Source organism: Meriones unguiculatus, chromosome 2 (assembly GCF_030254825.1).
Source record: "Meriones unguiculatus strain TT.TT164.6M chromosome 2, Bangor_MerUng_6.1, whole genome shotgun sequence".
Classification (NCBI taxonomy): Eukaryota; Metazoa; Chordata; class Mammalia; order Rodentia; family Muridae; genus Meriones; species Meriones unguiculatus.
In genome coordinates this window covers 143,799,744-143,815,205 of record NC_083350.1, presented here as the reverse complement: position 1 = coordinate 143,815,205, position 15,462 = coordinate 143,799,744, and the positions used below count along the sequence as shown (strand labels likewise).

The 15,462-nt window shown below is 42.5% G+C and overlaps 1 protein-coding gene, 1 long non-coding RNA gene and 1 other non-coding gene across 3 annotated transcripts; 2 read left to right on the top strand and 1 right to left on the bottom strand.

Moving 5' to 3' along the window:
• Positions 1 to 1,733: 1,733 nt before the first annotated feature.
• Positions 1,734 to 14,801, top strand: LOC132652202 (uncharacterized). Its single transcript, XR_009589681.1, has 3 exons — positions 1,734 to 2,013; positions 13,558 to 13,766; positions 14,206 to 14,801. It is a non-coding gene; the product is annotated as an uncharacterized LOC132652202 (long non-coding RNA).
• LOC132652539 (U6 spliceosomal RNA) lies at positions 3,593 to 3,697 on the bottom strand. Its single transcript, XR_009590149.1, has one exon. It is a non-coding gene; the product is annotated as a U6 spliceosomal RNA (small nuclear RNA).
• On the top strand, positions 5,526 to 5,881 carry LOC110546363 (large ribosomal subunit protein eL43-like). Its single transcript, XM_021633151.2, has one exon. The coding sequence runs from the start codon at positions 5,539 to 5,541 to the stop codon at positions 5,830 to 5,832; it is 294 nt and encodes a 97-aa protein (XP_021488826.2). The 5' UTR covers positions 5,526 to 5,538; the 3' UTR covers positions 5,833 to 5,881.
• Positions 14,802 to 15,462: the final 661 nt, after the last annotated feature.

Here is a 15,462-nt window from a genome sequence, read left to right as displayed (position 1 = left end):
TCAGAGAGGGGAGCCCTCCTCTCCTACCATCTGACCCCAGCCTCCCAACTCTCATTAGGACTGCATGTTCTTCTTCTGTTGCCTGGCAATGCCCCCCTCTCACCATCACCAGGGGGAAGTGATCAAAGAGCAGGCAACAGAATTCATGTCAGAGACAGCTCCTACTCCCCTTACTAGGGAAGCCACATGGAGACTGAGCTGCCTATTGGTTACATCTGATCAGGTGGTCTAGATCCTCTTCATTCATGGTCCTCAGCTGGTACATCAGTCTCTGCAGACTCCCCCCCAGAAAATGAATTAATACACAGATCTTCTTCAATAATAAAATTTTGAGGAGAGATTTATACTTTTGAAAAACAACTTCAAGATATTTAATAGCTCCTTGTTTTATTATCCCAGAGAGAATTTTCTGCTTCATGGAACTTGTCCGATTCCTCAACTCTTCTGGAGAATATGAATTACTTCTCATATTTTTTTTCTTCAAAACACACATAATACATATCCACACATGTGTGTCTATTTCTGCTATTAAAATGTATCCCCATGGGCTGGAGAGATGGCTCAGAGGTTAAGAGCCCTGGTTGCTCTTCTAGTGGTCCTGAGTTCAATTCCCAGCAACTACATGGTGGCTCATAATCACCTATAATGAGAGCTGGTGTCCTCTTCTGGCCTGTAGACATACATGCAGGCAGAAGACTGTATTCATAATAAATAAATACATTTTTAAAAAATGTACCCCCATTGTGCTGGCATTTTTATTATAAAAGGAAAGCTGTAAAATTATCTTCCTGTGTGCCCAACACTGATCTGACCACTGAGCAGATATTTAATCCTCAGTGTTCTATAAAGAGGTACTGTTACTCCTAAAATACAAATGCGCAGTGAGAGCATACCCTTCTGATAATTTGCTCAATGTCACAGAAATACTAGCCTCCCACAGCAGAGCTTAGAATCCAGATCTCTGAAGAAAGAGTCTGTGGCAGGCACGTACACAAAACTGATAGAATTCAACTTCGTCACTTCCTTCAGACATCACAAAGTGATAGATAACAAACAGCCTATATAGACATTGCCACGTGGATGCTATCGCTATTAATTTTGTGTTTATTTGTCAAACAAGAATCTGCGTGTTGCTTCAGTCGTGTTTTGGGGTAAGATCGGCATTTTAATTGGTAGAAGAATTGGTCGTACTGTGTGATATGGATAGCCCTATCCAATCAGTGGGAGGCTTGAATAGAAGAGAAAGGCCTTGCTACAGAAGAGGAAGTTCTACAGTAGACTGTCTTTGGCCTTTAGCGTTCTCAGCGTTCTCCCCGGGTTCTTCACATTGTAGACTTGTACTTGTCAGTCTATGAGCCAGTTCCTTACAACAAGTTTCTCTGGTTAAATGATAGATAGATACGTAGCAGATGATAAGTAGATACACAGACGATAGATAATAAATGATAAATGATAGATAAGACTTGGTAGGTGATAAGAGAGATGAGGCATGCATTCCATTAGTTTTTTCCTGAAGAACCCTTGCTAATATGGATTGAGTTTAAGATACAGATTTCAAGTAGAAAGAAGGACTATTCAAAATACCACTGAACTTTACAACACTGACAGACATTTTGCATGAATGTGGTCTTTTTTTTCCCCCATGAATCATATTCTTAAAATAGCATGCTTCTAAAAATCATGGACAGATGATTCGACCTGCTATATTTTTATCTTGTAGAAAAGATCAAAAGAGACATGCTTTAACATTGCCATAACCAACTTCTTTCTGTGTCGATCTGTTAGACATGTAGACTGCTTTTATGCTCATTTATAGGCGAAAACCAACTACTTTATATATTAGAAACACATTGAAAGGCTCTCTGCTAGAAACTCCACCTAGACCCGGACTCTAAGAGACTCTGATGGGAGCCAGACAAGTTAAAACCATTGCCTGATATGTTCAAGGCACACCTCAAGTTTAAGTCACAAAGCATCTACAGAAGAATAAGGAAGAGGAGGACTCCCTGGAAGGTAGGTGTATATTGGATCAGCACTAAAGGAACCTCTTATCCTTCTTTTTGTCTATTCTGCTGCTTACTACTCTCTATTTGGTTTCAGGATTATCAATGATTTTACCTTAATGTCCATAAGAAACTCACATGCTCCTAGGCAATTTCCTGTTTCCCTTCCCTCTCCTTTGTAGAGTCCTGGAAAGGCTGTCAAGTGACAGCATGAATGGCCCAAATGCAGTTACACCCTTTACTCTTGTGAGCTCCAGATTACTAATGTGTCTTTAATTCCAGTAGCAAACTTGCAGACAGAATAATTCATTTCTCCGTTGGATTTCCACACACAAATGCAATCTGGGGGTATGAAATTGTGTAATATAACAAGCTCCTACTTTCCTCTTCACTGGATTAGTTTTCCTTGTGAGCCATCCCTGGGAAGTCACACTTAAAACTTTTTCTTCGGTGACACTAACAAAATTATTTGACATTATACAGCCCCCTTATGACTATTTGCTCAACCAAAATCAAATTTAATGGTGTCAGTGTATGTAAGAATTTAGAGCTCTCGAACTGGACTCCAGGGTAAATTCTCATTTTTATAAAAGGCTTTCTGTCCCTCCCCCACCCCACCCCAACTTTCTGGATGACACTACTAGGAAAGCAGCCATTTTGAGGCAAGATGGCTCTGTGACTAACTGACCAGGGCTGTACTTACAACAGTATGATGTGGTGTCTTGCTGTTTGGAAGGTAGAACAGCTTGATTCTTTGGTATTGTTCACACACAACAAAGTTCAGACTGTTTTATTTGGGGGTCAGTAGCCAAAGGGGATCTCATTTGAAGGGGCAGACTGTACAGCTCCTAGTTGTGGCCATTTTATTGACTACATTGTAAACAGATATATTTTGAAGGGAAACCATATATCAGACCCTGGAAAGAAAGCCCACCAGGAGACAGTGAGGCCCAGAAGCCTCTACGGTTCTGAGCTAGATTCCAATCTCACAGAGACTCTCACAGAAGTGTGACCAGGCAGCAAGGGCAGGCTTCTTCACTGATGCTCAATAGAATAGTGTCTCCTCCACGCTTACCTGGGCACCTGGGCTGTCTTTTCATCATAGGGTGTTTAGAGGCACAGATGCTCCTCACTCCCAGAGTGAGCTCTAGCAGGTAAGCTCTAGCAGGCAAAGCTCCAGCCAATTATGACATAATTCATGTCTGATAATCAAGAATCAGAGACCAAAAAAGGAGGTACAGTGAATGAACCTTTATGAGAGAAACTGTTAATGTTCTATAATACCACGTAATGATTCCACTCGTTTCTTGTCCAGAACTTACTCACATGGCCACAACCGTCCTCAGGAAAGGATGAGGAATACTGCCCAGATAAAGATAGAAGTCCATGGGTTGGAGAGATGAAATCTCAAAGTCGTTTTGATTTGCATTTCCCTGAGGATGCCAAATATATCTTTAAGTGCATCTCAGACTTTTGTGTTTCCTCTTTTGAGACTACTCTGTTTAGATCTGTACCCAGTTTTAAATTTGGGCTATTTATTTCCTTGATGTCCAGTTTTTTGTTGTTGGTGTTGTTGTTCTTATTTTAGAAAAAATATGGAACACTTCATGAATTTGCATGTCTTTCTTGAAGAGGCCATCCTAATCTCCTCTGTATTGTTCCAATTTTAGTATATGTGCTGAAGAATAGAGCACTAATTTTTTAAAAATACAAGTTATTCTAAGAAAGAGGGGATCTCATTCAGCTAAAACTGCCTATCAGAATCCCTGTATTTCCTGTAAGAACATTGCCTTGGAAACCCTGTTAGATGCTACATGCAGTGGTGCCCGCCTGTAATCCCAGCGCTCTGGGAGGCAAAGGCAGGCAAATCTCTGAGTTCGAGGCCATCCTGTTCTACAGTTAGTTCCAGGAGAGCCAAGGCTACACAGAGAAACCCTGTCCCAGAAAAAGCAAACAAACAAACAAAAATCTGCTAGATGTGAATCTGTTTGTCATCCCAGCAGGGGAGATGGAAGGTCATACTCTGTGAGAAACAAGGTCAGAGCAAGGGGAGCTCCCAGGAGTGAAAGCGAGGCAGTTTCAGAGCCTGGCCTTTCTGAACGCAGGCTTCATTCTCCACTTCCTCATTGGCTGAGTCATCCTGAGGGCCTATCTTATCTCTCTGCCTGCTTACATTTATCTTTTTCTCAAAAGCAAAACAACCAGTGAGTGGGTTGTCTCTACCTTTTATTCTGCATTGTTAGTTTCAAAGCTTACCAGATGCCTTCCTGGTAAGATTCCACAGACTTGTCACCAAGTCTGTGAGTCTGTCTGTATTCCCCATCCACAGTGTCTGCACTGAGTACCAGCTTTGGAATTTCCTGTAGAAACTAGAACACTGAGTTCTCAATTTCATTTTGCATTTCCTGGAAATAAAACTTATTTCTCAGAGTTATTTTCTAGCTAAATAAAGTTTTAAAAATGAGGATATATCCAGGTGGAGGTGATGCATGCATCCAGCACTCAGGAGGCAGACAGTTTGAGACCAGCCTGGTCTACAGAGCCAGTTCCAGGACATCAAAAGCTACACAGAGAAGTCCTGTCTTAAAAAAAAAAAAAAAGGTTGTATCTGTTGTATTTGTGTGTATACTTCTAGGAATATGGTAGACTTTCTTTAAAAATGTTGGCTGAAGGGTTAGAGAGATGGCTCAGCAGTTAAGAGTACTGACTGTTCTTCCAGAGGACCTGAGTTCAATTTCCAGCACCCACATGGTAGCTTACAACTGTCAGTAACTCCAAAATCTGACAGCCTCACATAGACATTCATTCAGGCAAAACATCAATGCACATAAAAATCACTTTCCCCTGGCAGGGCTACCTTGACAGGCCACAGGGGAAGAGGATGCCTTCAGTCCTGATGCAACTCGATAAGGTGGGAGTCCCCTTATCTGAGGAGTAGGGGAGGGCGGAGAGGGAGAACAGGTAGGAGAGAAGAGAGGAACAACAAAGGGATGTAAAATGAATAAATAAAAACTAAAAAAAAAAAAAAAAATTAAGGTGGGCTTGGTGGTGCATGCATGTGATCCCAGCATTCAGGAGGCAGACGCAGTTGGATCTCTGTGAGTTTGAGGCCAACCTGGTTTACTGAGTGAGCTCCTCCAGGACAGCCATGACTACACAGAGAAAACTTGTCTTGAAACATTTTTTTCTTAAATTTATTATGTGTATTTGTACGTATCTGTGCACATGGATACAAGAACCCATGGAGATTAGAAAAGGGTGTCGGATTCTCTGGAGCTGGAGTTACAGGCTGTCGTGACCCACCTGACCTGGGTGCTGGGAAATGGACTCAGACCCCCTGGGTAAGTACTCAGTCCTAACCACTTCACCCTTTCCAGAGTCTTCTACCTTCAAAAGTGTACTAGCCAATGCATGGTGTCATGCCAGCAGCCCATAAAAAAGGCCAGACCTGAGACCTTAATCCAGACTCATTGACCAGGCCCTAAGCCAAATGCATTTGATAATTTTTAAAACAAAATTTAAGTCAGGAACTAAAATGGAACCCGGTAATATGGCTAAATGCACCAAGAAGGTCGGGATCGTCGGGAAATACGGGACCCGCTATGGCGCCTCCCTCCGGAAGATGGTGAAGAAGATTGAAATCAGCCAGCACGCCAAGTACACTTGCTCCTTCTGTGGCAAGACCAAGATGAAGAGACGAGCCGTTGGCATCTGGCACTGTGGATCCTGCATGAAAACAGTGGCTGGTGGGGCTTGGACCCACAACACTACTTCTGCCGTCACAGTGAAGTCCGCCATCAGAAGACTCAAGGAACTGAAGGACCAGTAGATGCACTGCTGTTTAGACTTGCCTAGTCTGCAATAAATGGGTTAATTTACGTAAAAAAAAATCATTCTAACATAATATAAGGTGGAGATAAACCAATTTGATACTTATACCCTGAAGAATGAAATTAGGAAATACAAAAGTCTGTTTTCTGTAGTTAAGCCGTTATTGTTCTACAGAAGCAGAAAACTTTGCATGCCCAGTAAGAGACAGGGTGATTCACAGCATCCAATAGTTTTAAATCCGAGCTGAGGAATTTCAGGCTGGATACACTGCCATGGCTTAGCATGAAGCTTCGAATATGTTCCCGGAACCAAGGCTGCAGTGAAACCGGGACGCAACGCTGACAAGCACAGCCAGGAATGTGTCAGATTCATTGCATTTGTTTCGAATTAAGTTTTGATCATTGATCAGTCAGAAACCTTTTACTGCTGCCAGGTTTTCCTGACCATGAAGAGCTGCAGTTTCAGAAGCTGTGGTCAGGATGGGGTAAGCTGGCCACTCACAGGGTGGCCACAGCTCTTGTGGTCATATCTGAAGCACCGTTGCAGAAGCGGAGAACTGACTCCTGTGATGGCTGTTCTTGGCTGTCAACTTGACTTCCTCTGAAATTAACAAAAGCCCAAATGGCCAGGTATACCTGTGAGGGATTGTCTTTTTCCTAAGTATTTGAAGCGGGAAGACCTATTTCTAACCCAGATCTGTGAGGTAGGAAGATCCATATTTAATACAGATCTTCTGAGGTAAGAAGACCCACCTTCAATCCAGTCCACACTTTCTGCTGGCAGCCTATCTGTGTAAAGGACATCGAAGAAGGAAGTTTCTCTCTCTTTGCCTTTTTGCTCTCACTCTGGCTAGTAAGTCCATTCCTTTACTGGCATTAGCATTCACTTCCTTCATGATTCCAGTATATACTGAAGATCATCTGAGACATCCACCCTCATAGAGTGAACAACTATTGGGTTCTTGGACCTTCCATTCACGGGCAGCCATTGTTGGGTTAGCTGGAACACAGCCAGTAAGCCATACTCTTTCTGTATGTAGAGAGATCCATTCTGTAAGTTCTGTTCTTCTAGAGAACAGACTAATACAACCCTCATGAAGGTTTTGCTCTGACCTCCACACACATGTCATGGCACATGCATGCATATACATATGTAATAAGCAAACAAATAAATAAAAGAAACAAAACATTAAAAAAAATCTGAGTCTAGAGAGAAAATTCCTCAGTGTCACAACTTTTTAGCAGAAGAAAAGGATGACGGCTGCTCTGAATCTGCTGGCTTTCTGACTCCATGTTTGTCTCCTTGTTCTGAGATGAACGTGGATTTAAGAACAGGAACTAAGACAAGTTTATCTACAAGCCCATGACCCAATAGGAAGCACGGTAAATATGAGACTTGACTTAAATCTTTTGCCTTGAAAATTATCTCCAAACCACTGGGCTTTATTGATGGGAAAGGAGTCAGAAGTTGGGAGGGAGGCAAAGAAATTTCAGATCAAACTGCTCCCTAAAGATGGAGGCTTACTCACATGGACAGTAGCCTGGGACTCCAGGAAAGTCAGTGGAGATGCACACCTATGAATCGCTCTAGCTGCCTCAGCCTTACTCCACGTTCCTTGCCTTTTGGTGATATTGGTATGCATTTGGGCACCTAATAAATGATAACAAAATGTTCCATGTGAGCACAGTGATTGTTTTATTTTCTACCTGTTTCAGGTGATAGCGAGTGCTTTATTTGGCTCATGAGTTTTTGTCAGGTATATATTTTTTCCTCTCAGTTAGACAGTAATATTATTGAAAAATTCGTCTTCTTTCTCCCTTTCCTTTTCTTCCTTGTTTTCTTTCTTCCCTTTCCTTCTCTCTCTCTCATGACAAGGGAAAAATTTCACTGATATTTGTATTTCAGAGTATTTAATGATTTTATTTGCAATCTATAGTTATATATTATTAATGAGTTTCCCAGTTTGGACAAGAATCTACACAGATAAGTTTCCTTGTAGATCCAGAGACAATGGCCTCATTTTTTTTCTTTTGGACTAATCTCTCTTAAATTTGTTGTAACATTAAGAATGGTCTCTAGGGAGAGGCATGTGGGGAAAGAGTGAGAGAGGATAGGATTGGGAAAAGATTAGGGAGGGGGCTACAGCTGGGACACAAATTGAATAAATTGTAATAAATGATAATAATAAAAAAGAAAAAAAGTATTTGGGTTTGTGGCTGTGGTTTATGGTTTGAGATTAGTCCTGTGCTCAGCCTTCACCAGGGGAGCTTCTGCTGGAGCAGGCAGTACTTAGCGCAGGAACCGATAACTGGCCACAATGCGCAGAGTGATGGTAGAGTGCTTTAAGAACCCTTTAAGGTTCAGGAAACATCTTGAAAAAAGTGTAAAAGCCAGAAGATGAGGGTGTCCAGCAAAAAGATGTATTTTGAACAGAACAGCCCATGCACTCACGAATTCACTGCCGCTGTAGTTATCTGAACAAGACCTGCACAGATTGTGACCTTCAGCATTTTCTTATATGTGGAAGAGAGCACCTCAAGGCCCCACCCCTACCTGAGGAATGATTGGCAGTGGATGGCTTTTGGGAGGGGGCATGTCATTTTCTTCAGTAATGCAGCTACTGAGAAATTGATGATACACTTATGAATAACCTCCCACCCATGCTTATATAAGCACCTCCCTCGTCATATACAAAAAGAATCGGGAGAGGGAATTTTGGACAGAAGGAGATGTGTGTCTATAGGAGAATAGGCTAGTTATGACTTGAAATTAACAAGGTATGAATGCAGGTTTGGAAACTTAGCATGGTCAAGGTCCTGTGTTCAACCCCCAGCCCCCAAAGGTCATTAAACCAATAAATAAACATAAATATAATTAACAAATCTTTTTATGTAAATTTAATAACTATACCATAAGTTTCACGTAGAACAAACTAAACAAAATATGGTAACTGATCTGTATGAAATACATGTTATGCTATTCCATGATGTTAAATAGTAAGAGGTAAAGAACCATGAACTGATTGTAAATCTTAAAACCACATATTTCGTCTTTATAACATTTTAAAAGAAATGAATTGTCCACGACTTACACTGTAACTGTAGTTCTATCTATATTTGGAATTTTAGAGTGAATAAACTGAAGTTTCCACACTTTCAAGCTTAGTCCACTAAACCCAACATTTCCTGACCAGCAAGAAGTGAAAAAGCAGCTAATTCACAAGTGAACAAAAATGTTAGCTTTTTTTATGTTCTGAGTTTTAGACACCGTTCTGAAAGACGGGTCCATTATTTGATTTTATCCATTTTGAACACCCGTGTAAGTTGGTATAAGCATCCACTCTAGATCCCTGTACGCTGTGGGGATTGGTTCCAGCTCACAGACTAGCTGTGCAAGAAGTATCACATGACTTTATACCTCCCACCATTTCCCCCCAACTAAAATCTGACTCTGAGGCCCCATCCCACAGAGCTGGTGAGTAGTGTCAGCACCACAGGCTGAGGCTGGGGAAACCCACCACTCTGTCATCGTCTAAGAGGCACTTTAAAACAGTGGCCTTCGCTGACTTGTGCTAACATACCTAGGGCCCAACAGCTTTGTCTGAGGGCCGTTGGGGGCCATGCTGGGGTTGTAGGAGAGTCTCGGGGAGAGGGCAATCTCTGAGAGCACATCAGGCTTCAGAGAGTCACCTCCTTCCTTGGGCATGGTTGTGAGGTGTTAAAGGTCCCTGACATTCCTCTCACCCCACTGATTGGGGGTGGTGTCGTGTGTGTGTGTGTGTGTGTGTGTGTGTGTGTGTGTGCAAATCTGCTCTAAAACATACCAGGACTTGGATATTACACAGAACTAGACAAGCTTTTGATGGTACTGTATACATTACAAGAGAATGGGTGTGAGGCCTACATTTGTAAGTGTATGGGTATCTATGCAATCTCCCAGAACTTTCTCTCTCTCCTGCTTTACAATGCTCAGCTGTTGGGTATCTGCTCCAAAACGCCTCAGGCAGTGTGTTCTAAGACTTGGATTTTACATAGAACTAGAAAAGCTTTTGATAGTACCTGAGACAACAGTTACATGGGATATTCCCTTTTTGCTAAGACTGGAAGAAACAAAAACAAAACAAAACAAAAGGCAGGGGATTGGGGGAATTTGAAGTAAAAAAATATCTGTCCTCTAAAGAAAATTATTATTTATTTTTCTAAATTTATGTTTGCATGTGTGGTTCTTTCTAAATGCATGTCTGTCCATCATGTGCGTAGCTGGTGACTGCAGAAGCTGGTGGAGTGGATTGGCTCTCGTGGAAGAGAGCTGACAGGCAGTTGTGAGGATCGCGTGGGTGTGGGCCCTCTGGAAGAACATCAAGTGCTCTTAACTGCTCAGACATCTCTCCAGCTTCCGATGGGAATTTTGAAATATGGTGCTTTAGAAGGACAAGAAAAGCTAGGGTGAATTCTGTATACCTTGCTGCAAGCCATATGAATTATAGTGATTTTTCTGATATAGTGTCCAGCACCTCCTGTAGTAAGACAAGCTGGCAGCCTGGCTTCAGCTTCATACCTCCCACGCCTGCCCCACTCCCACCCCACGCCCAGGTTCTGCTGATCCTTTCCCATATATTTTTTTGTGGGGATCTTGTGTCATGCTGGGTAAATTCTCTGCCTTGACTAATGTTGGCTCTCTAGTTTTCCTTAAATTCGGTAGAGACACTGTTTCCTGCGTTCCTCCAGGAGGGTTCTGTTCGGTAAGCTGCAGGGGCACCAAAACTCGTCGCCAAACTCCGGCTGATTCTGTCAGGTTGAAACAGTGGAATGTGTTTCAGAAGAGGCAAGTTCACTCCAGATTCCAGGGAGCTTTGCAAAATGAAGGGTGCAGAAGGTGCTTATTAGTCTCCACAGTTCCCATTATCCTTTGCGTCACTGATCGCTAGTTCACCTGGGGAGAACTGTTTGTCCTGGGATGCTGAGGAAGAAACCTCCACAAGAAGTTTCCAAGCTGTTCTCTTCCACTCACTGAAGCCTTCCGGGTAGATTTGAGATGAACACGATGTTAGGCTAGTTGTGTGGCCATCCGCGTCTACAAGCGTGCTCGGGCTTCCTAACTCCATCCTCGTCAAAGATCTGGCCTGTGCCTTCCTGAGAAGAGCCACAGAAAGCTGGGAACTTAGGCTTTGAGGCGGCTCCTGAAACCCTTCTGTTCTTGTCCTGTCCCCTTTTCCTTATGATGAATGTCTATTTCCTGAATCTTTTATTTATGCATGCACGTGTGTATACGAAGGTGTCTTTTCGTGTGCGCCCGTTTGAGTGTGTGTTGTAGGCAAAAGAACAACCTCAGGTGTAATTCCTCAGGAGCTGTCCAAGTTGGGTTTTATTATCTATCTATCTGTCTGTCTGTCTGTCTGATTATATACATATATGTGTGGTTGCCCTTAGAGGCCAGAAAAAAGGAGTCAGATCTCCTGAGGCTGGAGTCGAGGCAGTTGTGAGCTACTGGGAACTGAACCCAGGTACCTCTGCGAGATCAGCAAACAGAACTGCTGAGCGATCTTTCCAGCCACCACCTTGTATCTTATTGTCTTGGGGTTCACTGAGGCGGCTTGGCTTCCTGGCTGTTTAGCCCCAGGGACCTGCCTGTTCCTGCCTCCCCAGTGCAGATATTACCCATTGACTTTAATTTCTTCTTTAGGGCCAAAAAGCAAATTCATTTTCCCCCCCTGCTATTAAGGAAAGACTATTGTCTGTATCTACATTTTCCATCCAAGGTAAAAGAATTCTTGAGTGTTAAAGGTTATAGGTTTCTTCAAGCGCCTGAAGCACACTTCTTGGAAGTCAACATTAATTTATTTATTTTGCTCTACCCCCTGTGTGTGCGTGTTCACATTTATGTTGTCTCTGTGTGTGGTGTGTGTGTATACGCACATTTGTGGAGGTCAGAAGACAACTGGGGGAGTTGGTTCTCTCCCTCCACCATGTGGGTTTTGAGGGTGGTACTAAGATTATTAGTAAGACGATCAGACTTGGCAGCAAGCACCTTTCCCCAGTGAGCTGTCTTGCTGCCCTCTGACCCTCCACACTGGAGTTCAGACCTAGGGCTAAATGTATGGAAGGCAAGCCCACCTGTTCTACTACAAAACTAGACCTCCAGCCCAAAGCATTCACTGTAAGCCAATAGGGGCCATGGTGTATTGCCTGTTTTATACCAGCAATGTGTGTATGCTGTTTCTGATCCTTATAACCCCACCAGGTAATTTAATGATAATTAATCATTTATGCTCACTGCAACTTGGAAAACACAAGTAGGGACATAGTAACAGTCAATAAATACTAATTTTCTGTCTTATAGTCAGTAGAAAATTTGAGGGCTTTGACTCAACTCTAGCCCATATAATCAACCTAAGGAAATCTTTTGGCTCCAGGGGAAATTACTTTTCCAGCTTTGTATTGGTGTTAGAGTGATGTTTTTGTGCACTGTGTAAAGGATGTCTTTGTATATTCAAATGCTGATTTCTGTACCAGCAGAGAGCCGAGTACAGACAGACTTTGGCATTATTAAGCATCACCTATCTCAATGTTCTTTAAGCATTGTTCTCCATCACCTTCTAATGGCTGAATAAAGAGCTGAGTGGCCTGTAGCAAAGGCAGGAGGAGATGGGCAGGACTTCTGGAGAGAGAGCAACTCTGAGAGAGAATCGGGAGGAAAGATTCAGCACGGAGGAAGTCAGGCATAGGGAACTGAAGATAGGTAAAGAACCACACGGCAGAACATAGACTAAATATTGGTTATAAGAGACAGTTGGGCACAACAGTAAGCGAAGGCCTAAAGCTATTATAAATAAACATGTCCCTGTGACATTATTCAGAGCTGGGGTGGACATAGAAGGTTCATACGGCTTATATATTAGCCATAAATTTTGGTCCTTAAAGCCATTCAAAAGGATCCTAAAGGATTAAAGACAGGGGACTTCATTTTTTCAAAATTTTAGGCTATTCTGAACAATGCCTTTAAATGTCTATTAGCTACTGCTGCTGCTCCTACTATGGCTGCTACTGTTACATTTTTGAGGTCTGCTTCTTCTAGGCAAGAAGCACTATTTCACATAAGAAGAATAACACCTGAAAGCTAAGTTTTATCTCTAACTGAGAGCAATAAAAATGCAGCTCTATTCTAAGTTTCACACATTAAAGTTTATCTTGCAGTCACTGCAACTTAGCTCAGCTAAAGGGAAGGGGAAAGAAGGAAGTCCCTGTCTGTAGGGCTGCTGGTGGCAGCTGCCATTCTCTCCTGAGATCTAGTTTATGAAGGTGCCTATTCTTTGGGGAACATGATTTAGCAAACAGACATTTGAGTTTTACAACTTGTGGTTTAGGATGAGCTACTGTAACTCGGGCCCTTTGCTTTGACGCTCTGGGCAGTTTCCTTTGGTTTTTCACTTCTCTGAAGCAGGATGAACTAATTGAACCAGTCTCACTGGTTACTACAACTTAGCAGCAGCGGATGATCCCTGCCAACTGAGACAGTGCTGTTCTGGAAGGGAAGATGGGAGAAATCTTCCTTTGTTTTAGTTTGGCTTTCCATTGCTGTGAATGACATGGCAACCCTTATTAAAAAAACATTGAAATGGGGCTGCCTTACAGTTCAGAGGTTGAGTCCATTATCATCATGGTGCAGTGTGCAGGCAGACGTGGTGCTGGAGAAGGAGCTGAGAGTTCTGCATCTTGGTCCACAGGGAGCAGAAGGAAACTGTGACACACTGGCCAGACTTGAGCTTGTTAGACCTCAAAGCTTTCCTCCACCGTGACACATTTCCTCCAGCAAGGCCACACCTATGCCAGCAAGGTCACATCTTCTAATAATGCCATTCCCTATGGGCCAAGAATTCAAACACGTGAGTCTATGGGACCATTCCTATTCAAACCACCACAGGCCTCCTAAAAGGTAAGGAACAGTTTGCTATGTTTTGTGACCCTCGGGACTGAACCAAGTGCTCTAACCTTAAACCAAAGTGTGTGTGTGTGTGTGTGTGGTGTGTGCATAATCATGACTCTCACCCAAATAAACATATCAATTATCTAACTCGTTAATTAATAACAGAATACAAGTAGTACAGAGGAAAAGTAGGAGCCATAGTTAATATATATATATATACTTCCCAGGATACTACAGATTGAATGCTTATGGAAGCAGCCTTCTATGTTATGATATGTCTTGTGTAATTATAAACGTCTCCCAGAGACATCAAAATGTCAGGCCTTACAGACTCATACAACGTGTTCCAGATATTCACAGTTTAAAAGTCAACATGGCAATTTTTTATGAGTTTTCAAAAGTCAAATGTTTTATCCCTAATGATTTTTTTTCTGTGCTTCTCCTGTAGAACACTCCCCTCCATGCCTTGGTGCACCCCTAAGTGCTCTGGACTCCAGCTAAGGGACAGCTGAGCTGAAAACAGCTTTAGCCGGGGTTTACCTAGAAGTGTTCTCACAGTTTACTTCTGGGTGGCCATTCTGGAGTCGGAAATGATGGCTCCTAACAAGATTCCTCCCCACCTCCATGCTGATCCACATGTCATTCTTCATCTAAAAGAGGACAGAAGTCATAACAAGACTGTGTGTCCTACAGCACCAAGTACCAAGGCTGAAAATAAGTGTGATGGCTAAAGTTACATTTTAAGTTTAAATTTCTGTGCTTAAGAGGTCTATAAAAGAAAAATGGCCATAACCTGTGATGTCCACTTGCCTAAAGACAGACAGCCTCCTGGATTGCTGAGGACTGCTGTTCATGCAAGAGAACAAGCCACATGTCTTCGCTTCCGTGAACAAGCTTGGTTGCCCCAACTGCACAGGATGTGCACATACGTGGAGGTACACAGGCAGAAAGCATGCTTGCCCCTGGGTGAACAAGGGAAGTACGTAGCTTTGTGGGCTTTGCGTTTATAAGCCCCTGACTTCATGTAATTAGCAGCCATACTCTGAGAATGCCAGGTATGGACCCAGCCCGTGTTCATTGTGTTGGCCAGTACTTAATAAAGCTTGCTTCAAATTTGGCTCAAAAAATGTGGTAGTGGTCTTATTCTCACCCAGTGGGATTAATAGGAACAACATACTTTACGGTTTGAGGAGCCAGAGGATAGTCTGTGAAAGCTTCCTAAACCTTACAGATCCATTACTTAAAAAAATAAAAAACACAAAAAAGCTTCATTTAGAGAGTTCTCTGAATAAGACATATATAAATAAGATAATATTTATGTAAATATTATCAATGTGAATTGTGAAGATGAAATAAATTTTGAAATGAGAAAGAAAGAAACCAAGAAACCAAAGCTGGCCATGGTAGTGCACATCTTTAGTCCCAGCACTCAGGAGGCAGAGGCAGGCAGATCTCTGTGAGTTCAAGGCCAGCCTGGTCTACAGAGTGCGTTCCAGGACAGCCAAGGCTATACAGAGAAACCCTGTCTTGAAAAGAAAAATACAATTAGTTTTGATTTATTTTCCCATTAGAAATAGTAATGTCAATACTTTTTCCATCTTTTCCAAAGTGTGTGTCCACAATCTGATGGCAGCCACATTCTCCTATGTCTGTCCGACCTATATAATGAAGCCTGGAAGCATTACAGCCTGGGAGAGTGAGGTGG

What these genes read in the sequence shown, in the direction of transcription:
- LOC110546363 (XM_021633151.2), top strand. Translation starts at nt 5,539, where the DNA reads ATGGAACCCGGTAATATGGCTAAATGCACCAAGAAGGTCGGGATCGTC.